This window comes from Balaenoptera physalus, assembly GCF_965194825.1.
Source record: "Balaenoptera physalus genome assembly, chromosome: 1".
Lineage (NCBI taxonomy): Eukaryota > Metazoa > Chordata > Mammalia > Artiodactyla > Balaenopteridae > Balaenoptera > Balaenoptera physalus.
Window position 1 is genome coordinate 167,465,629 of NC_138882.1, and position 27,297 is coordinate 167,492,925.

General features: G+C 44.2%; 2 protein-coding genes across 5 annotated transcripts in view; both read right to left on the reverse strand.

Moving 5' to 3' along the window:
• The window catches only part of AGO3 (argonaute RISC catalytic component 3), a 137,542-nt gene extending 127,267 nt beyond the window's left edge, over positions 1 to 10,275 (reverse strand). For both annotated transcript variants that reach the window (XM_082415770.1, XM_082415771.1), the window contains exon 1: positions 7 to 10,275. In XM_082415770.1, the coding sequence (XP_082271896.1) occupies positions 7 to 25 (19 nt within the window). In that variant the 5' untranslated portion in view covers positions 26 to 10,275. The remainder of the gene's footprint in view (positions 1 to 6) is intronic.
• Positions 10,276 to 10,281: 6 nt separating this feature from the next.
• AGO1 (argonaute RISC component 1) overlaps positions 10,282 to 27,297 on the reverse strand; it is a 31,329-nt gene continuing 14,313 nt past the window's right edge. For 2 of the 3 annotated variants that reach the window (XM_082415734.1, XM_082415735.1), the window contains 11 exons: positions 26,485 to 26,604; positions 25,991 to 26,113; positions 25,722 to 25,855; positions 22,409 to 22,593; positions 16,640 to 16,799; positions 16,364 to 16,454; positions 15,068 to 15,262; positions 12,720 to 12,854; positions 12,006 to 12,107; positions 11,478 to 11,677; positions 10,282 to 11,236 (listed from right to left, as the gene is read on the reverse strand). In XM_082415734.1, the coding sequence (XP_082271860.1) occupies positions 11,128 to 11,236; positions 11,478 to 11,677; positions 12,006 to 12,107; positions 12,720 to 12,854; positions 15,068 to 15,262; positions 16,364 to 16,454; positions 16,640 to 16,799; positions 22,409 to 22,593; positions 25,722 to 25,855; positions 25,991 to 26,113; positions 26,485 to 26,604 (1,554 nt within the window). In that variant the 3' untranslated portion in view covers positions 10,282 to 11,127. Of the gene's footprint in view, positions 11,237 to 11,477; positions 11,678 to 12,005; positions 12,108 to 12,719; positions 12,855 to 15,067; positions 15,263 to 16,363; positions 16,455 to 16,639; positions 16,800 to 22,408; positions 22,594 to 25,721; positions 25,856 to 25,981; positions 26,114 to 26,484; positions 26,605 to 27,297 lie in introns of all 3 variants that reach the window. The other variant, XM_082415733.1, reaches the window with a different exon arrangement.

Here is a 27,297-nt window from a genome sequence, read left to right on the forward strand (position 1 = left end):
ACTCACCTGCGGAGCCGATTTCCATTCATGGAGCTGGGGGGAGTGCTTCCAGCGAGAAGGGCGCCCGCCACTGAGGGCAAGGAGGCGGCGCAGGGGGCGACGCGGCGCGACAGGAACCCTCACTCGGCCCCGAGGCGGGGTGGTGACGGCTTCTCCTCAGCAACCGCACTCCGAAAGCTCTCGTCAGGAAGAGCGGCCGTCGGGAGGCAGCGCGCAACTAGGAGAGAGGAAGAAGCGTGAGGCGAGAAGAGACGGGCTCCGTGCGGAACTTGCGTCGCCCGCGGCCGCCTACGATCCCAGTGCCCCTCCACGACTGCGGCGCCGCCGCCGACCTCCCCGGGGGCCGCCCCCGGAAGCCTGATGGCGTCAGTTCCGCTGCCCGGGCTCTCGCCCGACATCCAAGCCTCGCCTCTCCGCCCTAACCGTGCGGGCGCGACGTCTGTGCGGGCGCGGCCGGCACGAAGGACGCAGGGGAGGTGTCGCGGAGCGGGCGCCGAGCCTGGGCGGGGCCTGGGGCGAGCGCGATTGGGTGCGGCCAGCGGCCGCGAGCTGGGCGGGGCCTGCCCTCCTGCGGTCCTCCGCCGGGCCGTGCCGGCTGGAGACAACCCCGAGGGGCTGGACTCCTCCCACCACCTGGTGCGGGACAGTGTTTGCCCGAGGCGAGGTCGCGGAAGGCGGCATAGCTAACCTGGACAGGAGCCTTCCTGAAGCGTGGCTGGTCTGAGGTGCAGGACCAAGACCTGCAGCTGTGAAGGCCCCGGGCCGATCTTGTCTTGGGCTGAGGCCCCCTTCTTCTCGAGGCCCTCCCACCACGCCCAGTTGGGACCGACCCACGCACCTCCTCCTCTGCAGGCGGTCAAGTGACCACCAACAGTTGATCAAGCCTGTAGAGTTGCTTTGACGACCATTTTTTTTGGGGGGGGGGAAATGTACAATATAACTTGGGAAAAGATTATGAAACAGGACTTGACACAAACATCAGATCGAATAATTTCCATGTTAAAAACTCTTTAATAACGCCTGGTCACACCAGGACCCAAACTCCATCGCGGGGCCAGCTGTAGGCGTAACGGGACCCCTGCCTTTCCCCTCAAGCGAGACTCTTCCTCATCATTATGCGACAGCTATACTGGTTGGCCTCCCCTAACGGGGAAAGCGCTTTTCTATTAGACCTGGAGCCTCTCTGCTTCTGGTTCCCTTGGCCAGGAGCCCTCTCCTTCCTCTTCACACTCACCCCTTCCCCTCCGCCCCTCAACCGCTCGTCATACCTCAACTTAAGACATTTCAGATGCCTTTCCCGGACCTCCGATCTATGGTGAGGTACTCTGTATACTATGACAGTATCTCCTTAATAACCCCTCTCCCAATCTGCAATTTTTGTTCACTAGTTTATTGGGTGTCCCCTCCTCCACTAGAATGTAAGCTTTATAAGGTTATTAGGACCAGCACATTAGTATTTGTTGCCTGAAAGAAATGTGATACTATTTTATTCAGGTTGAGGAATGATTCATGATTTTTCTCTATGTCTCTAAGTATCAGTAATGTTTAGACTTTTAACAATCAAAATACATTATTTTTTTAAAGCTTGGGACAAAGAGGAAAGGGGAAAAAAAAAATCTTATCTTTAGTTCCCCCCCAGTCACTGTGGGACTTTGGATCAGTCACTTGAACCTCTGGGCTTCAGTTTCCTCACAGTTGTTGTGAAGTTAGGGAATGTACATAAAGCACCGAGAAAATCCTCCCTAAATGTTAGTGAGGGCATTTACTATTGTTATCATTTTGAAGCACTTATTAGATGCACCTACCGTAAACACTTAATAAATGGATGGGATTCAAACCCATATCTGCCTCCAATTCTGCCTCACTCCTTCCTTCCCATCCTTACCCCTTATACTGAAAATGCCCTCCCCAATTTCAAAATATCAAATGTCACTAGATGAAACACTGTATCTTAAAAGTTATTTTCAATCTTTGACTATACACAATCCAAGTCCTTAGTAGCACTTAACAGAGGTAAATACCAACTCTTTTGCAAGTCTTTCACCCTCAACCCCCTCAACTGGTTCCCTAAATGACTGCAAGCTTCTTGGCTTTGTTGACATGGATTTAATAGGATTGGGACCTTCTAATTCAGCCCAATTTAATAAATGTCAATGATGCCTTCCCATCTACCTCTGCTATCTACGGACCCCACCTGTGAGCCCATTATGAAAGGCTCATGAATTGCAACATCAGGAAGTAGGAAGGCAAAAAAGTTTGAATGATTCTGCCAAAAGCCAAGTTGTATGAGGCTCTCCCCTGACAACATGCACATCCTAGTTTTGGATAACCTCATTCCCAAATGAGTCTGCTCTTAAGGGTATAGTGCAGGGTCTTTGTGTATCTTAACTGTCGTAGCCCCAGTGCCTAGAACAGTGCCTGTGCCTCGTACATAGCAGCATCCCATAAATATTTGTGGGGCAGGTGGATGGACCAATAAATAAGTGGGCTTCAAGAATGGCAACTCTGCCCTCATCTCTTGTGGTACTGGTTGCTCTCAGAAGGGAGAACTGTAAAATAGTACAGAAATTTTGGGGGCAAAGAAATCAGTGCCCTCTGAAAGTTGCATTCCAAGCTTCCTGTGCTAGACAAACATCACTGGATGAGGAAAGCAACTGGACAGAACCCTTTCCTCTTGCATGGGCTGCAGTTACCCGACCTGACACTTTGAAATCTCTTCTCCGAGACAAGCAATTTTTACACAGCAGAAAGTAAGCTACTTTGTACTGCAGCAGAACACAATATAAAACGTACTGGCTTTAGGGACAGTCAGAGCTGACACTGAAGGCCCTCTGCTACCATCTGTGATTCTAGGAAAGTCACTCTCTGAACATCACATTCCTCATCTGTAAAAACCAGAGTAGCTAGGTAGAGCAGACACTGCTTGATGCCTCCCCAGAGACTTTTATCCCTTCTTGTCTAGCAAACATGACTTGTCTTTCTAATCCACATGACTCATAGGATAACTTGTAATTAATCTAAGCCACTCATGATGGATGATCTCATTTGCTTTGCCAATGACAGAATAGTGGGAAGATGACCCATTTCTAGCAAGTGAGACGTTAGGCCAGATCTGCTGGGGCTTCCAGGGATTCCCTTTCTTTAAAATGAAACATTGGGAAAAATTAGTCCCTCTTCTGCTAGACTTTGTTCTGTCAGCATTTCCTTCCTGGAATTACAGCAGCCATCTTGGGATCCTGAGGTGAACTAGCATGAGGGTAAAACAACACAAAGGATAGAGCAAAAAGAGCGCAAGAATCTGTTATGTTGATATTATCATTGAGCCAGTGAATTATCCAACCTTGGAGCCATATGGAATCAGGACTTCTTGTCATGTGATAGTTTCCTTATTTAAGCCAATTTACTTGGGTTTTGTTATTGCAGTTGAAGGTAACTGATAAACTACTTCACACGAATGCTGTGAAGATGCAACCAAATTATAATGGATACTGTACAAAACACCTAGCCAAGTACTTCAAAGTACCCAAAGTCCCTATTCCTTTTCCAGTTCACTTCCATTAACAACCCAAAAACCTGGCTAGGAGCTCCCACTGCCTCTTTTACAAAGAAAGTTCCTTGCCTTCAGAAGGTGGGGAAAGTCCCTAGAAAAGTTCCTCAAAATTTCTTTGTCCCAAAAAGACACTGCCAAGAGGATAGTGGTGAAGCTGCTGCCGTCTAGAATAAAAGGACAGTGTGTTCCTGCAGGGTAAGCCACAGTGGACTAAAAAAAATCTTGATATGGTATCCTGGGAAGGTAGTTGTGGCACTTAAATGGAGAGCTTCTAAATGCACCTCACCTCCAGCAAGTCCACTTTTCCAGCTCCTCAACACTGCTGCTTTAAAAGAGTGCTTCTGTCATGCTCTGTGCACTTTCTAAGCCTGCCAGATTTCCTTAGCTTACAGCCAAAGGAATAAATATCTTGAAAACTAGGAAGAAAAACGGAGAGCTAATTTTCCAATTCGATGCTTCTTTACATTCAAGCAATACAGACAGTAGTCTGAGGATGGCCCAGGCTCAGAACTTGAAAATATTCTTCTTTTTGCACTATAACCCTTTCCTTTAGCCGCCAAACCCTAACTGCCATGTGATCCTGGGGTCTATTAAGCCAAGTGATACCCAACAAATACACAGCCTCATTCTACCCTACAGGCACTTGACAGACAAGAATGTGCTACAGTATATGGTGCCAACTGACAGGGCAGAGGGAAGGCTGCTCAACCAATCCTGAAAAGAGATATCCAGGGGTGCTAGGACAAGCCTTAAATCAAACCTTGAGCTCTAGGACCAGATAAATCAGGCTTTGGGCTCCTACCATGTTTTTCTCTTGAGTAGCAACCAACAGCCAAATGCTGAAATCTTTTTTAGCATCATTCATTTATGGCAATGAAATTTATAGCCAAAATGTGGTATAATGATCATCTTCCCATTCGCTCCGCTAAACACTTTCTGCTTCATTAACGGTCGTAAGTTTAAGTCTTATTTCAACTGGGAAAAATCTCCTCCATGTTCCAGTCTGCTCTTCAAGTCCAACCAACCTCACTACTCCTTGCTGGTGAAAAAGAGCATGGGTCTGGCTGGCTTGCTTCCAAGGAAATCTGGCAGGGGTAGCCACAGGTTAGCAATTTGAACACTTGGTCTCCAGAGGAATGCTAGGCCCACTTTTGTACATACTAACTGCCAGTGAAATTTCTCACTGGGCCCTGTGCCAGAATCCTTCTCTGTGCCATCTTCCCCCAATACACAGAAATAACAATACTCTAGGAGTACCAGGGAGGAATGCTGAACTTACATGCTTGACAACTGCACCAACAGTTTAAGGCACAAAATCATAGAACCTTGAAGCTGGGGTGAGAGTAAGAAAAGGTGATGATAATCTGGTTGTTTCTGCTTACCTGAAGATTCAGGAATACTGAGTCCAACTTGTAGACTCAGTATCACTTCTTGATTCTCCCCTCTGTACTCAAGAACCACAGATTCTAGCTCATTTCTACTCACAAATATTGACCCCCCGATACACGCTATGGCCCTGAGATGACGAAAATGAATAGAATGTAGTTTCTGCTCCTAGAAGTTCACAGGCTCTGGGGAAAACAAGTCATGAGAGTAAATAGAGCAAGTTGCTAAGTGCTACTGAGTGCACTGGAACACCATCTGTGACACTAGTTAGGAACAAAATTAGGTTTGTTTATTTTATTCTTTTACAAGCAGCTCCTGAGGATAGGAGGAAGCTGGAGGCGGAAATGGTGCTGGTGGTTGTGGTGAACAACCTGGAAGCCCCAGTCTTAGCCTGGTTTAAGTTAGGTTTTCCAATGCTCATTTTCAAAAAATACTGGAGAATGACCATATACTTACGAGATCCCAGAGAAGATGGGGTGGAAGACAGTAAACTAAGTAGAAAAAAATACCCCTCCCCCTTCACTGCAGCAGTTTTCATGTTGTTAATCTTGTCTTTAAATCCTATTCCACTCTCTTGACTATTCTCCCATCTCATTAAAGCAGTCAAAAACATACAAGGTATCTACAAGTGATCTGACCGTCATCTTAGGTTCTACTTCCTCTCCTCATCTCTTGTTTCCTACAGTCGTACACTAGGTTTCTCTTGCTCTACTCTTTCTCTAAGCCATCTTGTTCATTCCTATGGCTTTAACTACCATCTATATGATTATGAATTCCGTATCTATAACTGCAGTTTTGGTAGTCTTCCCTGAGCACCAAAACATAAATGTTTACTGGAAACCTTAACCTTGTTACCCCATGGGAACCTCAAAACTCAGTCTAAACAAGGCTAATTGTCTTTCTTCACAAAATTTACCACCTTCCTTCTATAGTCTCCCTTTCCCCCCAGTCTTGGCTAGAGGAATGTCCCAATACACTCACTTGCTCAAGAAGAGTGAACATTATTAGCCTCTACTCCTCTCTTCCTGTTCCATCATCCATTGAGTCCTATTAATTCTATCTCCTGAGTGTCTCTCCAATATGCTCTTTCCTTTCTATCTTCATTGATATAGCCCTATAGCCTTGTTCCAGTCCTCATAATCTCTCTAAATGGTACCAGAGAACCATTTGGCTACTCATATCCACCACCAAACTTTTTAAACTCCTTAAGGAGAGAAACACTGTTTTCCTCATTTTTGAATTGTGCCTGCTTACTCCCCTCATAATACTTCTAGACACAGTGCTTTGCATGTTTGTTGAATGAAGAATAAATGGAGGCCCTGTGAAGTGATTACATACAATCTACAGTTTCAACACTCTGGAATTTGTTTTACCCACTTTACTCCTTTAGAAAGTGATGGTTCTGCTCTTCTAACAATCTGTTACTCTAACGTAAAATCTATCAGAGATTATAATTAATCCCAACAGTTTGCTTTGCTAAGAAAAAAAAAAGAGAGAGAGACCGCACTTTAGAAATAGAAGCCACTGTTGTCTTTATAAAACACAGAATTGTGCTGCTGCTGTTGCTTGCTTCAGAAGAAACTGTACATTACAGCTGCTGGGATAATTTTACAATGGACTGGACAAGGTACAGCTCAAAGCAGGACACAAACACAAGTCTCAAAGGGAAACAAATGCAAACAAGTACACAGCTGTGGGGCTCCAGGGACATTTCCCCATCCATGCTGGACTTGAGAGGGATAAAAAGTTTAGAAACTAAAGTGAAACCCAGAGTAGACACACATGCCCACCAGATGGCTGCTAAGTGCAACATCACACACCAATCAGGTTGGACTGTGTGCACAGGAAAGTCATTTCATTTTTCCTTATTGCTACTACACCAGGGGGGTCAGTGCATTCGACATATTGTCTTTACTTGCACAATCCTTGGAGGGTTTCCTATTTTCCTTTTTAAAGAAGGAAATCTGCCTTCCCCACCTTATTCTGTTTTTTTGCTTTGTTTTCTTTTGTTTTGAGCCCATAACCTCCACTACCTTTCTTGGGCTCCCAAACAGCAGCCAGAGGTTCTAAGTCAGTAGGAGTAGAGTAAGGGGAGAGCACCAACCTAGCCTCTCTCCCTGTCCAGGGAGAAGGCAAGTCCTAATAAATGGGCGAAAAGAGAAAACCAGAGAATCCCTTCTCCCCAGTCTGCTTAGAAGGCCAAAGAGGAAAGAGTGCCCCGCATAACCCTGCCATGATCAGACTTTAAGAAGGAAGGCATCCCAGCTACCATCCTGGATTGGCCTACGCCCAGCAAATATAAATAAAAATAACTTCCCCCAATGTAATTTCCAAAACTGCATTTTAGTTAGAGACGTCTCTCTACCCTGAAGGGGAAGGAACTTTCATCCTTCTTTGTTACACATGATGCCAGGTCTAAAACACTGTCCCACCAGCCTTGCAGATATCCTATGGGCCAGCTAAGAAGTCACAGTGTCCCCCTGGCTGCCCATCTTGCTGGCCTCATTTACAGAATTCTGGACAAGAAAAAGAAAACTATCCAAGAACATCATTGCTTAGCCAAAGAGGAGGCTACTGAGTAGGTGGGAGCTTTTTAGGGAGGTTTCACACTGTTAGGTACCTTCTTCAGCATTAATCTAAGCCTAAGTTCCCAGTAACAACAGCCTTAGGCTTATCCCCAGAGGCCAGCAGTAGCACCTCAGCCCCAGTGAGTTAGGCTGGACTGGAAAAGTGATCAATGAGCAGCGCTCTCCTTTCCCAGATTTTAGCCAAATTCTCTCCATTCTCTTCCCATCCCTCTCTTCTTCCCCCATGTCTATCCCCTAACCCTTCAACGGTGGATAACCAAGTAGGTCAACCCTAGGACATCCTCAGAAAAGGGAGGCCCCAGGTAGAGAGAAATGAAACCAGATCTAGAAAAAGCAATGAGAGAAACCAACTCCAAAGAGTGGACAGGTGTGGAAGTTACCAGAAGCCCTCCTGATTTCATGCCAGTTGGGCAGGCCTTCTGCTATGCCCTCACGTAAGTTTGAGGGCAGTCCAGCCCAGTGAGGACATCACTGGGCTTGGGAAGCAGATTCTTGGTCTTCTGCAGCCAAGGAACTAAGCCTGACCTTGCCAGCAAACAGTGCGATCACTGTAGCCATGCAGAGAATTCATCATCACAAAGGCAGATAGGCAGGCAGGCCAGCAAGCAAGCTGAGTGAACAGAAAATAAAATAAAAGGAGGCCAGGGAAAGAGAGAAGAGGAAAAGGAAGGTAAAAAAGTGGAACAAAGGGAGCAGGAGACTTCTCTAAGAGGATGAGGCTGGGATCTCCCCAGAGCTTCTTCAGAGCCTAAGTAAGAAGCACCACTTTAAATAAATCAAAGAAAGCCAAAGCTTGTTGCCAACACCACTTCTCAATCTGCATGCACCACCTTTCAAACAAGAATAATCCTCAAGGTCAAGGGTGTTTTTCAAGTTTCAAAGATAAAAAGAAATGAAGAAAATCACAGCAAGATGTCATATTCTTGCCATTGCCCAAGCTGTTTCTTTTGCTTTTATTTCTTAAATGGCATGTACAATGCCAAAGGGCTAAAAAATGCATTTCAAGCCTCAGCTCAAAACCCAACTGGAGAGAGTGAGGCAAAGAGAGAAAAAGGAGAGAACACAAACTTGTTGCTGAGAGTAGGTGGCTGCCACCAGCTCTCAATGGACATTTGCAAATGCTGGTGAATGACTGGACCCTCCAGGAATACTGCCCTGATCCCAGCCCCAAAACACACCCGAGAAGAGAACACTCAGAGCCCACTGTCCCAAGAGAACTCCCCTCCCCAAAGGGTGACTGAACACGAAGTAGACAGTATGTGAAGGCGACGGACAGGGCAGATGGAGTGTTGGCATCACTCTCTTTAGGCACTTGTGTAAGGAATGTAGGCTCTCCAGTGAGCTGCCTCCTCCTAGAGCCCTCCATTCTGTTCTTCAGCTGGGCTGTGCCCATGGGGCACCCCACACTGTAGCCAGCAGGAAAGAAGTAAAGGAAGAGTTACTCAACAGTCCCGATGCCTTCTCCATAATCAATGCTTGTGCTACGTTTTGTGAAGTTGCTGAACAAAGTAGCCAACCAGCACAGAACCTGGGATAGACTGTTTTGCATAGCAAATCTGGGTCTGTACAAAGGCTGCTGGGGAGGGGAAATGGTAGCTCTAACTTCATACGCCCATATTCAGACCGGCCTTCCTCTGGCTGGCCTCCAAGCCTGAGCTAGGTCTAAAGTGTCATGGCTTCATCACCAGATTGGGGCAAGCCCAAGCCCAGGCTCCTCAAAAAGAGGAATTTCCACACTGAAGCTGCAACTCCTCATCCCAAGCAGTGGGAGAGGAAAAAATGAACAGGCAAGGAATGAGGAAGCCTTGCTTCAAGGCCAACAGGCCTCAAGCTAGAACCCCCTACTTTTCCAGTTCTGCAACACAGCCAAACCCCATCTCTAGCCAGGACGACAGGAAAAAAAAAAAAAAAAAAAAAAGCCCATGCCACCCACTCACATGCCCTAGTGGGAAATCAGGAAAAATTCATTTGTGTAAACAGAAGCAAAAGGGAGCAGCAAAATTCCCCAGCCTATCCACAGGACACGCTGAAATCTGGGATAAGCCAAAGTGTCAGAGGACAGTCCAGAGGAAGGGAAGATGCACTTGCAGAAAAGAGTGCAGGGCAGTGCAGAAGGGGTGCCTGCAGCAAGAGAAAGATATTATCTGCACAGAGGAAGGGTGGAGACTGAGCCCCACCTTGGGGAGATAACCACCCCCTACAGAGCCAGGCCAAAGAACAAGTCAGGTACATAGTTCCTTCTGACGGCTCAATGTTTCTGGGATGTAAACTCATTGGGCATGGGAGGGATTTCCAGATTTTGGCAATAGACTCAAGTTATGGTATAAAAATAACATTTAGTTTTTGCTTTTTTTTTTTTTTCTTATTTTAGACCTAAGGATCGTTTGTTAAAAGACACCCCAGTTAAAAAATATTGAAACATAAACAGACTTGACCATCAGGGAAAAAAAAAGAAGCCAAGAGTGAGAAATGCTATGAAAGTAACTCCAGACCCAGGCAGGTCGGGAGGAAGCTGGGACAGGAGGAAAGGAGACATAAGTGGAGAGGCCAGAGGCCAGTCACCTCAGCAGCTCCGAGAGACTTGTCATGTCTGAAAGTGCAAATGTCAATGGATTTTAACCATCTTGAGGTGGTGATCTTTTTAAAAGCTCAATGAATATGGAAGTCAACTCCTTCAAATGCAAAATAGCTGGCGCTCTGGCTGGAGGCTTGTTGGGTTAGGGGTATTTCATCCCCACCTACCTCCTTCTCCCACCCCCCCCCGCCACCCCACCCCCCCAAAATAGGTACAAAAGGTTGCAGTTCTGCAGCATTACCATTACAGGGAAGGCACTGGTTACCCACCAGCAGGCGGAAGGAAGACAGGGTCGTGTCACTTCAGAGCTAAGTGCCATAGTGCCTTAAGTCTTACTAGGGGCTGGATGTCTGTCAGGGAGAAGGTGTAAGGTGGGGTAGAAAAGGTGGAGAAAGAGGAATAAGGGAAAGAGGAGTGGCAGCTGGGGGAGGGGCAACCAAAACCATTAGCATTAAAAATCTTCCTACAAGCTGGATTCTCAACCCATTAAAACATCTAGTATCCTAAAATATTGATCTGCATCTGGTTTCGTTTTTCTTCTTAAACAAATCTAGACCTTTTCTGATTAAGGCTCCTAAAAAATCCTTCCCTCCTCCCACCCACTTTCTCAAGCCCCTCACTTTCCCATCTAAAGTATCAAACCCAAACCTACCAGCTTTTGTCTGCAGGGCTGCAGAGCCGACCTTACCAAGCTGTCAGGCTTGAGTCTTTAGCACTGTGAGTCACATGAGACATCTGTGTGTATGGTGGGCACCGGGGCTGCCTCTCTTGGTCCAGTGGAGTCAGGGCCAGATGTGACAAGATGGGGTGAAGGGTGGAGGGCATGAGGTGAATATCAGATTTCTGGCTGGTGGTCTGGCTTACTGGCCCTGTTCCCCACCCTTTCGCCCCCTCTGTAGAGGAAACAAGGCCTTCTGCATTCCTCCCTGCCCCACCTCCCTCCTCCCTGCTTCCTCTGGATTTGGGCGGCACAGCTCTTGGGGCTTGGAAAGCTTTCTTCTATCCAGTGAGGTAACAGCGTTCTGCCTTCAAGCGAAGTACATGGTGCGCAGAGTATCCTGGTGAACCTGCACGGCTTTGGCCAGGGCCTGGGGGTCCCGCCCATTGCTCTGCCCCGATATGTGGCTCCCCTCTCCACTGAAAAGGAAAAATGAAAGAAGTCCTTCCTGGTGAACTGAGCTGCTACTAATTCCTTCCCCCACCCCTAGGATGCCAATTCCCATAACAATTTAAGAGAAAACCCCGACCCAGATTTGGGCTGACAAGCCCAAGGACATCAAATTGGACAATACTCATTTCCTACTACCCAAGGAAAATTGAGAGGGTCTGGTACCAGAGGCTGAAGCAAAAAGGAAGCCAGCCTGATCCCAGGCCTCACCTGTCATGCTCCTTGTCCACTAGGTGGTATCGTGCCCGGAAAGCCACCAAGCGGGCATAGTAGGCAGGTGCTGGAATTGAGACGGAGCGTGTGCATCGTACATAAGTGTGGCACAGCTGGTACGTCAAGATCTGAAGCTCATCCGCTGTGAAACGGTTGTCATCCCAAAGGACATAGTAATGGGATGGTCGGCTGGTGCCCTGGGAAGATAGGAAGGTGAGGGGCCCCAGGTTGGGCAGAGGGGATGGTTGATGATAAGGAACAGGATCACTATTGAGAGTATGGCTGGGTTGGAAGACTCACCCATGAAAAGGCAGACACAAAGCCACCTATGTCATAAAGCACCCATCTTATGGGCAACCTGCCTAAGACGTTCAAAGTGCACTTATGTTCAAGTGCACAAAGGGCTTATTGAGAGAACAATCCTGATTTGAATGCCACTCAGTGAGGAATGATATATTCTAGAGACAGTGGGAATAATCAACTAATCTTTGACCCATTGGAAACCCCAGGACATAGCCCAGCTACCTGGATGCCTGCGTGGCTGCACAGATAGAAGTCAAACTCAAATGGGTGGGTGATGTTGGTGTCCACAGTGGTCCCAGCTGGGATGTTACCACTCTTCCCAATCTGTATAGAGACAAAGACAACCGAGATCCCAAGATCTGCATGACCCTAACTAGGGCCCCGACTCAATTCTAATCTGATTCCATCAGAATCCCAAGAGTAAAGTAGAAGTTGCTGTTCCCAGAGGGTACTGGGAATTGAAATAATAGGCTTCTAAAGTCACACAGATCTGTGTTTAAGTGCTGCTTTCACCATTTATTAGCTGTGTGATCTTAGCAAGTCATTTAACCTTTCTGAGGCTAAACTGGAGATAATAACAGTACCTACCTCACAGGGCTGCTGTGAGGAAGACGCCTTGTACAGTGTCTGGCACATAGGAGAAGTTCAATAAATGGAAGTTCCCTTTCCCTTCTCTGGGAGCTGGTCTATATATGGGGTCTATAGGCCAGGGAGCTAGGAGGAGGGAGATGAAGTATAAGGGAAGGAGGGGAGAAGGGGGAAACAAAGGGAAGGAAGCAGCAGAGGAAGGACCACAAGAGCTAGGGGGAAGAAAGGGGCCAGGGAAGATGGACAGGCCAAGGACTAAATCCCCAGATTTATTTCAAGGGCTTCTTCCATATTAAGAGAAGGGAGACAAGATAAGGGTATGGGTGGCTTCCTCAATCCCTCACTCACTCGCTCATTCTTGTCAGCACAAAAAAGGCGGGTGTGATGGCGTTTCTGCACCACAATATAAGTGATCCCGGGCTGGTAGTCCTTTTCCAGTTTGATGCAGGCATCACGAATGGCCAGCAGCTCATAGTGGAGGATCTAGGCACAGGGTGAGGAGGGAGACAAAGAGACACACAGCTCCTCTTGAGTTCACACATCTTTCTGAACTAAGGGGTTGCCGCTTGTAATACGGCTTTTTGTTCAGCCTCTCTTTATAAGCTGACACCCAACCATTAGAGATGATAAGCCCTTCCTACCGAAATCAGCCTTATACAGGCATACCTCAGAGATCTTGTGGGTTCAGTTCCAGATCACTACAATAAAGTAAGTCACACGAATTTTCTGGTTTCCCAGTGCATATAAAAGTTATGCTTACACTATGCTATAGTCTATTAAGTGTGCAGTAGCATTATGTCTAAAAAAAAAAAAAAGTACATACCTTAATTAAAAAATACTTTATGGCTAAAAATTGCTAACTATCACCTGAGCCAGTGAGTCATAGTAGTAACATCAATCACTGATCACAAATCACCATAACAAATATAATAATAATGAAAAAGTTTGAAATATTGCAAGAATTAACAAAATGTGACACAGAGACATGAAGTTAGCAAATGCTGTTGGAAAAACGGTGCCGACAGACTTGCTGGACGCAGGGTTGCCACAAACCTTCAATTTGTAAAAAATGCAGTATCTGCGAAGCACAATAAAGCGAAGTGCAATAAAACAAGGTATGCCTGTAGACAGTTCACATGATATGTTCCTATAAAACCTAGCTGGGAGGCTTAGTATCAGCAGAGAGCACTCATCTGGTTCCTATGTATAATTAGACCTAACATCAAGACACAGAACCAAGGTTCAGAGAGAAATCACAATGCCCAAAGTAAGGCTGAATTTAGGATCAGAAGGAAAATGGAAGTTACCCATGAGCTCTAAGAGCAGACAGGATTGGGACCACCATAGAAGACTAGACACATAGTTCAGAAATGGGTGTAGAGGGAGTAGATAAATTCAGTCCTGAAAAAAAGCAGTATTATACAAAAATGGACTAGCTAAAGAAGCCACAGGTGAAAAACCATAGTCAGTAGTTGCCTTGTGGCCTTGGATGTCAGGTATAGGGAGTCAAAACTGTATAAAACTGTAAAAAAGTAAATACAATTAAAAAAAAAAGTAAATACAATTTAGAATCAATTAGAACTAGGTTTAAACCCAAGCTTTATCTAATTTTATTACCTTGCAAGTTACTTAACCCCTTTAAGTCTCATTTTCTCCACATTGACTAAAGTTACTAATAAGATCAGCCTCACAAAACTGTTGTGAAGACTAAAACAAATAATTAAGTAAAGACATAAAAAACCTAGTAGTGGCTTAATAACTGCTGACTGCTTTGCTTATTAAGCAGTTTGAATTTTAACCTCAGGCTATGTGAGGTCACTAGACATCTCTAAACAGACATATTATGATAAATGCATCTGGTATTTTAGGAAACACTGTACGACTTGGAGGAAATTGAGCATAATGGTTAAGAGCATGAACTTTGGAATCTAACCAATTCGTTTGAATCCCAGCTCTACCACTTATTAGCCTGGATGACACTGAAGAAACCATTTAACATTTTCAAGCCTCAGTTTCATCATCTATCAAGTGGAATAATAATTATTTCATAGGGTTATTGTAAGCATTAAATAGAATACATACAAAGTGCTTAGCTCAGCTTACGGCACATAAGAGGTACCCAATAAATGGCAGTTATATTACTATGTATTAAATGGTAGTCAAGGAGACCAGTTCAGTACACTAATCTAAACAACAGAATATGAAGGCTTAGCAGGGAGAAAGAATAGGAGGAACATCGTGAAGGTCAATAGCAGTGATTCTCAAAGTGTGGTCTCCAGACCAGCAGCATCACCTAAGAACCTGTCAGAACTACAAATTTTAGGGCCCCATCCTAGACTAACTAAAGCAGAAATTCTAAGGGTAGAGCTCTGCAAACTACTTTAATAAGCCCTCCAAAAGATTTTGATGGATGCTAAAGTTTGAGAACCACTGGTCTAAAGAATCAGTCTTCAACACGGACCAACTAGTAAATAGGCACTGAGGGTCTTTTATTACAAGAAGAAAGGTCTATCAGTGATGGTACAGGCCATCTCTCAATTGTGATCTCTGCTTCCAAGACTACTCCATTTAGCAAACCTCCCTAAGTAGTAGCACCTCCCAGTGTCAATAGCTCAGAAAAGACAGCAGTACTCTCTGCTACCATCAGGCCCCCTGGCCTCAATGTGAAGGTTTTCTTGACCTATTGTGGGCCCTACCTGGGGGAGCTGGCCTTCAGGAACCCCATCTCGGTAGAAGATGATGCGGGTAGGCTTGAAGCGGGTGGACTTGTAGAACTGGATGAGCAGCTCACGTACCATGTAGGATAAGTCTTCAATGATCTCCTGCCGTGGTCGCTGCACCCGCACAGTAGCACAGTAACGGCTGGGGTGGGCATCCATACTGCCTACCACCTGATAACCAAAGAGGCAGGATCAGCTCCCAGAACCTCCACCCTCCCAACACTGTTAGGTTCTGGGTTTGGGGAAAGACCTCTTAGCAAAACAACTATGCAACTGAATGAGGTTTTTTGGATTCAATAAGCCCTGGTTCAATCTCTGTTCTATCACACATGTGGAAGTTACTTAACCCACATGATCTTCTTGTTCCTCCTCTGAAATGGAGATAAGAATACCACCTAGTTTCAGTGCTGTTGTAGCACATATAAGTCATCTTGCACAGGGCCTAACCCACAGTAGGTACTTGATAAGTTCGATTTCCCTACTCCTTGCAGAGGGGCATGTGAAGGTTTGGCACTACTAGCTCAAACAGTGACCTCATTCAAAAACAAGTTTATCTTTTTTTCAATTCAAGTGCTAATCTACGCTAGGAACCATAGTGAAGAGTGTTCTTGTGGGTGGTGGGAATAACATCATTTTCTAAGGGGACAATAGCCAAAGCCTACTAGGATGGATGGCCACAAGGAAATTAAAGATAAGCATAGTATAGGGTTCCCCACATTTACTGAGATAGGCCCATTCTGCCTAGAGAAACTTGAGAGTTGAAGAAAGAGAAGTGGGAAAGAAGGCCTGGTCCCTTTAGCCAATTCAGAAGCCCCTATGAGACAGGGAGCAAAGATGTCAGGAGAGGGATTGGAGAGCTATCTCATCTACTAGGTGGATCAGGGGTAGGGATGGGGAAGAGTAAAGGACAATCACAGCAACTAAGTAACTCCCTTAAAAGGGATTTCAGAGAAGAGGTATGTTTGTTCCCATATTCCAAAAGTGGGCACAGAGAGAGAGAGGGAAACTCGAACACAGAACAAAAGTGATGGAGACAGGGCCAAGTCTCTGGCCACAGCCTACACTCTCACTGCTCTCTCTCTGAAAAGAAAATGCCATGCAGAGTTAGTTTTATTAAGAAACCAAGGGAGTGGTTAATGGGGATGATCAGCTGAAATAAAAAGATCTTGTGAAGGGTCAAGCACCAGAGCTGAGGGAAGGAAATTATGTGTAGTCTTGGGGGCTCAGAGCTAAGAGAAGAACCTTATGAGGAAGTTGGAAAGTATCACTCACTGCTGTGATAGAAGGTTTTTTCCCATCCCCCGCTGGGGGGTGTGTAACATCTGCTCCCAGGAATATCACTGGTTGTTGAAAGACAGCAGAGCTAAACAAGGAAGAGAAAACAAATGGTGAGGAGTTGGGTCTTCTCTTCCTGGCACCATCTAGCACCCACTTTGGTCCTCTCTCCCTTGTGTGTGATTCCCTTGGCCTGGATAGGGTCCTATCGTTTCATCAATCACCAGTATGGTACCTTGCTTGACAAGGGCAAGTGGGCAATAGAGTTCATACCGTTGGTGTGGAACTAGGATGTTGTTAATGCCACCAAGTTTGACATTGATCTTCAGGCAAAGGTTGGACAGAGTCTGAGGCGAGGTCTTGACCACATTCTTCACTTGCACACACTGTGTAGCCATTCCCAAGAGTGTATCTCCAACACGTTTCACTTCAGCTATGAGCAGGGAGAGAACTGATTAGTGCATTCAACAAATATTTACTGAATGCCTCCTAGATGCCAGGAAGTATATGAGGTGCTAGGGAACACAATGATGACCAGAAACACACAGGGTCCCTACTCTTATAGTGCTTACTATCCAGTGACTAATTTTAAAAATCATGAAAAGTATAACAATGATAAATGCTACAACAGAAAACTTCATGGAGCTATGACAGCATATAACGTGGGGGTAATAACATTGTCAGGAAAGGATTCTTGAGTAAGTAATGAGTGAACTGAAATCTAAAGGTAGAAGAGAACTTAGAAGGGAGAGGGAATATGGGAAAGAGCATTCCAGGCAGAGGGAAGAGCGTGCAAAAATGTACTCTGATAGGAGAAAGCAACATACATTTGAGAAACTGAAAGGCCAAAGTAACTACAAAGGAGAATAAGGGAACCACGGTGTGAGAGAAAGAATGTGGTCATTAGACCGATCTAGGGAAGAAATGAGGGTAGCTTAAGAAGGCAGCTGTCAAGATGGAAAGAAACAGATTCAAGAGACTATATACGTAAGGGAAAATAATTTTTATGGATAACCTCTGAGTTTCTAGATTTTTATAATAGAACAGATAGATCATAAGTTCTTTTTGAGACATTTTGAGTTTGAAGTGTTTTTTGGTCATCCCAGTGAGGATATCCATCAGGCAACTGAGTATAGTAGTTGGAAGTTCAGGAGTAGTCTGAAATGGAGATGTAAATTTATGAGATATTTAGGCACAGGCAGTAATTGAAAACATGACCTTGAGATCACCAAGGAAGAGAACAGAGTGAAAGGAGAAGAGGGCTTAGACCTGTATCTTTGAACTCACAATACTTGCAGAACAGGAAGATGATGAGTTGCAAAGGACAAAACTTCAGAGAACCAAGAGAAAGATCAAGACAGTATTATATCATGAATGCCAGGGAAGAAAGAGTTTCAAGAAGGAGCAAGTGTTCAACTAAGTCAAATGCTGCTAAGAGATTGGTAAAATGAGGACCAGAATTTTGTGATAGTGAGGCAAAAATTAATGTATAGAGGCAAAAACTGGTTTTGGTAATACAAAGTACCAAGGAGGAGATGTAGGATCAATGAACGGTATGATATGTTTTCAATGGGAGAGATTTGAGAATGCTTAAAAAGCTAAAGGGATCATTTCTACTTCCAAGAGATAAAGTTAGAGGCAAACCAGTGTCTCTGCACATAACATTCAGAAAAGCCAAATAAAATACAGAAATCATCTTTTTGTAGGCAGCAGAGAAGTGCTAAGACAACAAGAACTGGAAGAGTTAACACTGCAGAGAGGGAGAGAATCTCACAGAGGTGAGCCATCTGCTGCAGCTGCTTTTGCCCTGGGTACATTTGCTGATTCGAGGTGTGGGCAGGAGGCTGAGATTCTAGGCTTTGCACCAAAAGAGGAACCACTGCCAAGGGACAGAGAAAGCAACAGTTTCTGGCGAACACAGGCTAGTTCTAAATGTGAAAGGTTAAAAAAAAAAACATTTAAAAGAAAACACAGACGAGTATCTTCATGACCTTGGGACTTCCTAAACAGGACTCAGAAAGTACTAGCCATAAAGGAAAAATATTGATAAATAGGACTACATTAAATTTTAAACTTCTGTTCAACAAAAGAACCCATTAAGAAAGTAAAAAGGCAAGCCACAGATATGTATAATATATATAAATTTAAACAAAGGAATTATAAAGAACATCTATAAATCAATAAGAGAAAGGTTGTGAAGCCAGTAACAAAAGGAAAAGACTTGAGCAGCCACTTCTCAAAAGAGGCTCGTGAAACAGCCAATAAAAATATAAAAAGATACTCAACTTTATCAATCACCAGAGAATTCAAATTAAAGCAAAATGCAGTATCACTAAACACCCATAAGAATGGCTAAAATGAAAGCGACAATACCAAGTTTGGTAAGGATATAAATAACTACAACTCTCATTTGCTGCTGTTGGAAGTATACATTTGGACACTTAAAATCCCTCCTAGTTACACACCCAATAGAAATGGGCACATATGTTCAAAGGACATGTACAAGAATGTTCACTGAAGCATTATTTATAATAGTAAAAACTGGAAACAACCCAAATATGTCCATTAACAGTAGAATGTATAAATACATGTAAATTGTGTTATTATCATATAATGGAAAAATTGTAGCAAACTACAACTAAACAAACATGGATAAATCTTACAAACATAATGTTGAGTGAAAGAAGCCAGACACAAAAAAAGGTACATGGTATATGACTCCATTTATATAAAGTTCAAAGACAGTCAAAACTAATCTATGGTGTTAGAAGCCAAAATAATAGTGGTTAACACTGATGGGGAGTTGTAGTGATTGGTAGCCTGGGATTGTGATAATGTTCTACTATCAGAACTAGGTACTGGTTACCTTGCTATGACATTTTGTGAGAATTAATTGACTGAACACAAAAGATCTCTATATGTATACTGTACTTCAATAAAAAGTTTACGTTAAAAAAATTTTACCAGTTTAGTGGAGGAAGGAGTTAAAAATACTAAGGACAGGATGAGGTATGGTACCAGATTAGAACTGGACAAATGTGACACTATCCTTTTATACTCTCAGGGCAATCACAATGCATGTGGACCTTGCTTTGACCATCACTTGGCCTACCAGGAAGGAGGATGAAGGATCTTTAAAAGAATCTGACTGTTCCTCTTATCTGCAGGCTTAATTCCTAGGCAATGCCCCCATTACCTAAGTGGTATTCAATATAATCAAAGAACAGCATGTAAGTGGAAGAAACCCAAGGTCCTAATCAAGGTATGAGACTGGAGAGAGGTATAACATGACTGAGCCCAGGGAAGGGAAAATTTTCTGAGTAAGCACTGACTTCTCCAAGCATGCCGCACTATACTCCACATGCAGGCCAGAAACACTGGATTCTCCCTTTATGGAGGAAACCAGAAACCTGGATAATTATTCAAGGCAGTTCTCCTAAAAAGCATCCGATAAATCATTAAGAAAAAGGTAGTGAAGCCAATAAAAAAAGAAAAGACTTGAGCAGGCACTTCTCCAAAGAGGCAAGTGAAACAGCCAAAAGAAATATAAAAAGACACTCCACTTTATCAATCACAAGGGACATCAATTTATGGCCCGAGAGAGACATGGATTGGAGGTCAACCAACTTCTATAAGTATTGAGTATCATGTGAGTGGAAGGTTCTACCTTGGGTATATATGTGCAGAGGGAAGAAGGTTTCAGAGCAGAATCAGATCCACTCCATGCTCAAAACAATATCAAGCAAGACCGTAACTGATCAGCAGCCTGATACAATTTCTAGAGGAATCCAAAAAGAGATGAGTTAATCCTGTAGGTAGGATGACGAGAGAAAGCTTCCAGGAATAAGTACATTTAAACTAGGACTTGAAGGATAGAGAGAATTTTAAGGGCAAGATGGGGGATAAAAAGAGTACTTAGATATTCTAGGCAAAGGCAAATGATGTAAGCAAAACCAGAGACTAGACAGCAGAGACAAGGAATGAGCATTTAGAGCACCTACTATGTCACAGGCACTGTGTTAGATGCTGTCTTTTATATAATTAATTAACGAGGCTGAGAAAGGTTAGGTAATTTGCCTAAGACAGTAAACTGGCATAGCCAGGATTAAAATTCAGTTCTGTCTAATTCCAGAACAAGTGATCTTTCTGATATGTGTGGCAAAGGGAACAGTACATGAAGCTGAAAAGGTTAAACTAAGATCAGGGCCCTAAAAAACTTTTATTCTGTGAATGGGGGCTAATGAAGGTTTTTTTTTTTTCTTTCAGAGTACAATCACAAAAAGTCTCATCCAGTAACCTATACAAGAAAGATTTAAGAAGAAATGTTAGAACTAAATTGAGAAGAGTGGGTGGAGAGCAGGGAATACATCTTAATACTGTAAAAAAGAGCATTAGAGGTGAGGCAAAGAGAAGACAGACTGTCCCCAAAGTCTGGATGAAGGTACCCAGAAGCAATTGTGATGCCAACACAGAAGAGAAAAGTAAAGAGAAGGGCTTACTAGTAGACAGAGGAGACAAGCTACTAAAGAGATCGTTCACCAAAACACTTTGTAAGAGCAGAGAGCACATCTGCTTTATCCACCAATGTATTCAGGATCTAGTAGTGTTTCTTTTCACACACAGTAGGTGATCAATAAACTGTTGTGGAAGGGAGATAGGTCAAAGGGAGAGATCGGAACTGCAGAGAGGTCAAGGGTGGAAACAAGATTTTAATAATACAATATAACATACAGTGGGCTTCCCTGGTGGCGCAGTGGTTGAGAATCTGCCTGCCAATGCAGGGGACACGGGTTCGAGCCCTGGTCTGGGAAGATCCCACATGCCGCGGAGCAACTGGGCCCGTGAGCCCCAACTACTGAGCCTGCGCGTCTGGAGCCTGTGCTCCGAAACAAGAGAGGCTGCGATAGTGAGAGGCCCGCGCACCGCGATGAAGAGTGGTCCCCGCTTGCCGCAACTAGAGAAAGCCCTTGCACAGAAACGAAGACCCAACACAGCCAAAAAATATAAATAAATAAATTCCCTCCGGAAAAAAAAAAAAAAAAAAAACCATACAGTAACGATAGTTGATGACTGAAACAACTGAAACGGATGAGAATTTCACTAGAATGAAAAGGCAGAGAGGGCAGAGTACAGAAATCTGGAAAATGCCAGGCATTCCTGGTAATGACAAAAACAATTAAGGAGAGACAGGAGAAAATATCAAGAAGTCAAGAGGAGAAATGTCATTGGTGACCCTCTGCAGAGGAGGTTTAGGAGAATGGCAGAGGTAAAATAAATGAAAAAGGCTAAGGAGTAAGTGGCTGGTGAGGAAGTGGGGGTAGAAAATGTAGAGAACTCATTTAAAAACGCTGATGAAGAAAAACAAGAAAATAGGAAGAAAAAAGCTAAAGGAGATGGCATGACTGTGGTAATGTGCTCTAGCGTGGGGAATCTAAAGATGTTTGAGGGTTCAAGGGTCCCAAAGGTAAAAGGATGGAATAGAAACAAGAGCACACGTGGGCTGAGTAAGATAAAAGGAGAGACACCTCTTCCTTTGAAGAGGAGAGGTGGAGAAGGAAAAAAAAGAGTAAGAGAAAAGCACTGAGTCAGAGATGTATATAGTCATTCTCATTCTGAAAAGAGAGGAAAAGAGAGGGAAAGCTTCTCAAAAAGTCTACATCATTCCCAGCAGTGGAACACCAACAGAACCACCACAAATTCTGCTTGGGTGTGCTGCCCTATGTCCTGACAGACAATGCACTCCTAAGAATAGGAATCTGGACTGAGCCATCTCTGTACCCGGCTCAGCTTAGCCTGGCATGCACACCAGCACACAGAGGACCCCAGTAAATGTCACTGGGAGGGACTGTGAGCAGGTAAACAGGACCAGAGATGACTAACTGGCTCATATAGGCTAATATTTCTCCTCTAAGAAGAGCACTGACACTAAGGAACAGCTCTGGCTAGAGCCAAGAATCCACACTGAGTCGGCCCTAGGATCTTCCAGGGAGCTACCCTGAGAAGAGTCCTATTATCGTAATCACTGTCCCAACAGAACTGTACCATACACTGGCGTCTTCCCTGGCAGGATGACGATAATGAGCTGCAGCCCTGAGTAGGTGTTCTTGAGATGCCGGAACATGGGCTCCACGCTGTCTGCCCCCTGCGCGTATTTGCAGAAGCAAGGCTGGCCCTGGATGGGCATCCCTGCATCCTTGGAAATCTTCCGCAGCTGGTCTGTGAAGTTCCTGCAGCACAAGTATGGTCATGACAGGAGGCAGGTAAGTCCCACTTTAATACCTCTAACCAAATGCCTCCATCTTAGGGGTCTAGCACTATGACAGGCACTGACAGATTCTAAGATGAATGAGACATCATCACATCTAGTGTAAAAAGCACATTTACAGTTGGATAGGACAAGATAGAGCTTGCTAAGTGTTCAATGGTACAAGCAGAGAGCTGAGGGAGCCCAGAGAAGGGACCTGTGGGAATTCTCAAAGTCCCCCCATGTTGTCCCATTCAAGCAGCTGGTTCCTATGTTTTAAGTCTACAGCAATAGGAAGATGCCCAAGAGGAGGGCCTCTTGGCTCAAATTAAAATAAATAAGGTTCCAACAGTGATCAGAGCACAGGAGATGTTCAGAGAAAAATGAGCTCCCTCCTCCCCTACTGGTTCTTTGAAGCCTGAGAGCAAATAATTAAACAAGCTTCTTTCTTTTGGCTTTAGAGCTTTACCCTAGGAAAGGAAGACAAAGCTGGAAGAGAGGGTTCACATGCAATAGATTAAAAAAAGAAAATCGAGCCACATAAATATAATGACAGACTGAAAGGAGCAGCAGGAAATTCAATTTGTGAAAGTCCTGCATTTAGATTAAAAGCAACAATGTACAAATAGAGAATAAAAGCAATTGTTTAGGGGATGTTATTATATAGCATATAAATATCAATAAGATGGATTCAAAAGCCTATACAGTGAGGAAATAAATTTTTTACTTATTTAGTTACAAAGAAAAAACAAACGTAAGATTAATACAGTACAACACTGTTGTATAAAATTTTAAATCACTTATATACATATAGGTATATAAAATACATAAATTGGGTAGGAAGGTTATAATTCATGACAGTGACTGCATCAGAAAGGAGGAACGGGACTAGAATGGAGGATATAAAGGAATGTCAAATTTATCTTTAATATTTTATTTACTTTTTAAAAAGGATAAAATAAATATGACAATATTCTGGATGATGGACACATGGATGTTTTCCATATTATTCTATTTAAAAAATTTTTTTCAAATAAACATTAGAATAAAAAATATAACCTATTATTTCATGTAAATAAGAGCCAGGGCTCTGATGGACAACTAACAGTGTTTCTTCCATTTCTCTGCTTTGTATACAACTACAGTATAGCTATTAAAAAAGCCAATGTGTTACCAGATTCCATCAGTAAGTGGGTCTCTACTTCAAGGAAAGTGGTTTTCTCTATCTTCTATTACCAGATCACACTTGGGATATTATGTCCAGTGCTGGGGGCCACAAAGTGTTTAGAGAACTCTAGGATGGAGATAGTCTTAAAATCCTGTCCTAAAAGTGATACAGCTGAGGTAACAGGGCTTCTTTAGCCAGAAGAAAATTCTGAGGGTTGACCCTAGGACTCCCTTATACCTCCCCAATTACCAATTTCTCCACCTCATCTCTTCCCCTTTTGTCTCAGTGGAAAGGATGGTTTTTTTCTGTGCTTTGGATCCCATTCCCTCATACACATGTAGGAACTTTGTTCTATTTCCTTTCTAGTTTCTCTGGGTTCTATTTTCAGCCTCTGTTCACTACGCACATTCTCCCTGGACAATCTCATCCACTGCCACAGCCGTAAACTCTCAAATCTTAATCTTTAGCCCAGAACCATACATGCAACTGGGTACCCTGACCCAGGTGTACAAGTCACATTTTTACTCCCTGAATCTAGGGATCATTGCAAGAAGGGGTTGTCTGATGAACTGACTCCTTCCAACTCTGAGATTCTAGGTTTATCAGTTTCTGTACCACAAAATATCCAGAACAAATTGCTTCTCAAAAGAATGGGACAGAGGAAGGACACGGGAATGAGAGAGAAACACACCAAGAGTGGAGCTACCAACAATGTGACACAAAGGCACAGAGCTGAGAGCCTTTCTAATATTGGTTAAGGACCAGCCCTCCAAAGCCTGGCCAAGGCTAAGAGCAGCCTGGCCTACATGGGGCTAAAATCCCAAGAACCCAGGAAAGGAGACAAGAGGAACATATTTAAGAGAAACTATAATTGTGTGGAAGTAGTTATGTATCTGTGAGGGGAGGAGGGCCAGAGTCTCCATATTCATCAGGGGCTGCTGTAACTAATTCTTATGAAAATCCCAAGGCCAGCTGAACCCACCAGGGCACACATCTCTACTAATTCTTATCACTGCCCGAAGTGGTCAGCTCCACTGATTCTTTCTCAGCCCCAGAGTGCACTGACCTTACTCCAGATCCAGAGAAAAAAAAGCTACCACTTCAAAAGACTGCAGGAACACTGAACTGTACACTTTAAATGTGTAACTTTTGTGGTATTTGAAAAATATCTCAATAAAGCTGTTTTAAAAAAAGAAGACTGCAGGGGAAGGGTTGGTGACTTCTTCACTTACTTATTCACTCATTCAAGACCATTACTCCCCTAACCTGTTCCTTTAAACCATTTGGCTATATCACTTTCTTCATTGCTGTCATCTACTCCCAGCCACTCAGCCACAGGTGGCTCAGAGGTCCTTACAATTCATGTTCACCTAATTCAGGTCACTTGGACCCGACTGAACAAATTCTGTGCACAGAATACCAGTTGAACTTTTATTTCCAATTAGGAATATAAGCTTTGAAACCTCTGAACTGATTTGATCCCAATCTGACACTTTCTTGATAATGCAAACCTTGTACAAGTTACTTAACCTCTTTGAGCCTCAGTCTCCTGAAAATGGAAATACGACCACCTACTCACTGTGAAGATGAAATAAGAGAACATAAAATTAGGTATAATGTTGGCACAAACATTATAGTCATCACTACTACTGTTTACCACCCATGTTAATAATTGTAACAATAAAATAATTCAGGTCTCCCTTAGGAGATTCATGTCCTGAAATCATCATCTCTGACACAGATATGGCTCCTTATCAAGACTCCTGACCACAGATGGACAGAAAAGAAGCAGGCAGAAGTGTGAGCCAGACAGCACAGTGGGGGGAGAGTCAAGACTCAGAAAGAACAGACTACAGATCAAATCGTGGCCCCTTGGGAGCAGAGGAAGTTAGGCAGCTCTAGGGTCCTTCCCACCCTTCCATCCATACACCCAACCTCCTTACTTGAGCACTTCTTCTCGACACTGTTTTTGGGGTGCGAAGCAGGCAATGGCCCAAACTTTGATCTCAATCCCATTGTAGAACTGTTTCCCCCGCATGTCCCAGACACCCTGATTGGGTGTGGCAATGGCCCGGTTCTGGGGATAGGCAAAGGGGGCGTCCAGGTGAGCCTCAGTAGACCCAGGTGGGTAGGGGAGCAAAAGCCACTGGCTATACAACCCAACCTCCCCCCACATGTCCCAGAGATGTTGTCTGGCCCTGACCCTGCTCACCCGGCCGCCGTACTGCAAGATGGGCGCCGGCAGCACTCGCCCTGTCACCTCCGTCATGTCATCCTTCACCTTGATCCCAAATTCCTGGATGTAGGGATCTAGGTTGTAGCTGGCATTCTTCATCTGTAAGACAGAAGAAGGCGATCTCAGGAGAGCAGTAGCTTGGCAATACTGCTCACCCTCCAGGTCCCAAGCAGAAAGTCCTGAAGAACAGCTGAGGCTGGCAAGAAATAGCCCTAAAAATGGGGTTGGGGGGAAGTGGAAAATGAGGTAAGTGGGAATGGATAACATAGGGAAGTAATACAGGAGAGAAAAAGAGATAGGAAACAAAGTAGCTACAGGGTCAAGAAGCAAGAGCAGTCCTATGGAGTCCCAGGTAACAAATCCAGACTTTTGTTTTCCTAAGGGTCCTGCCAGGGCAGAAAGGCATCTATGCTACCAGGGACTCCCATGACTGAGCAACCAAGCATACGTTTCTCTGCATCCTCACTGACCAGGCGGCTGATCTCCTCTTGTCTGTCTGGGGCCGATCTAGCTGTAGCCTTTATCATGGTTGAAGTCTGGTTGTCAGTCAGCTTCTTAATGCAGCGCTGCCCAGCCACAATGTTACAGACCTAAGGAAACAAGAATAGGTACCGCTGGCTTGAGTATAGTCCACCCTATACCCGGAGCCCCATAGTAAGGGAAGAGGACTTGGCTGTCAGTCCTGGGAAACGGACTAGAAAATCCCTTGTTCATAGACAGGTAAGTTAGAAAATATCTACGTGCAATACAAAAGGTAATACAGCCACTTTGTGATTAAGAGCTTAGGATCCAGAGGCAGATCTGGGCTCAGGGCTCATATACTAAATAGGGAGAACAGTAACAATCTCCTAGGACTGTCTGGAGACTAAATTAAATAAAGAACTTAAAGAACCAAGTACAGTTCTGAACATAGTAAACACTCAGTAAGTTGTAGCATAAATTATTATTTACCAAAGGACCCAGTCTAGAGCTCTTCTGAATACTAAAAAACACAATACACACAAACTGGATGCCTAGGTAGTTGACAGCTCTCCAATGGTAGCAGGCAGTCAGTCGTTCCACACTGCAACACATCAGGAGAACTAGCAGTGACTCTTAACTCTTGAGCCCGAGCCTACAGATGATCACTGAGCCCTTGGACTATAGAAATCACTGTCTGTTGACTGCCAGTGTGCTCTGTTGATGTGAGGAACATCCTGCCACATGGTTCCTCTGTATTGGGCCCCAGAGAACACAATGGAGATCAGAAAAGACTTTCTAGTGATATGTAAGACTTCCACTGC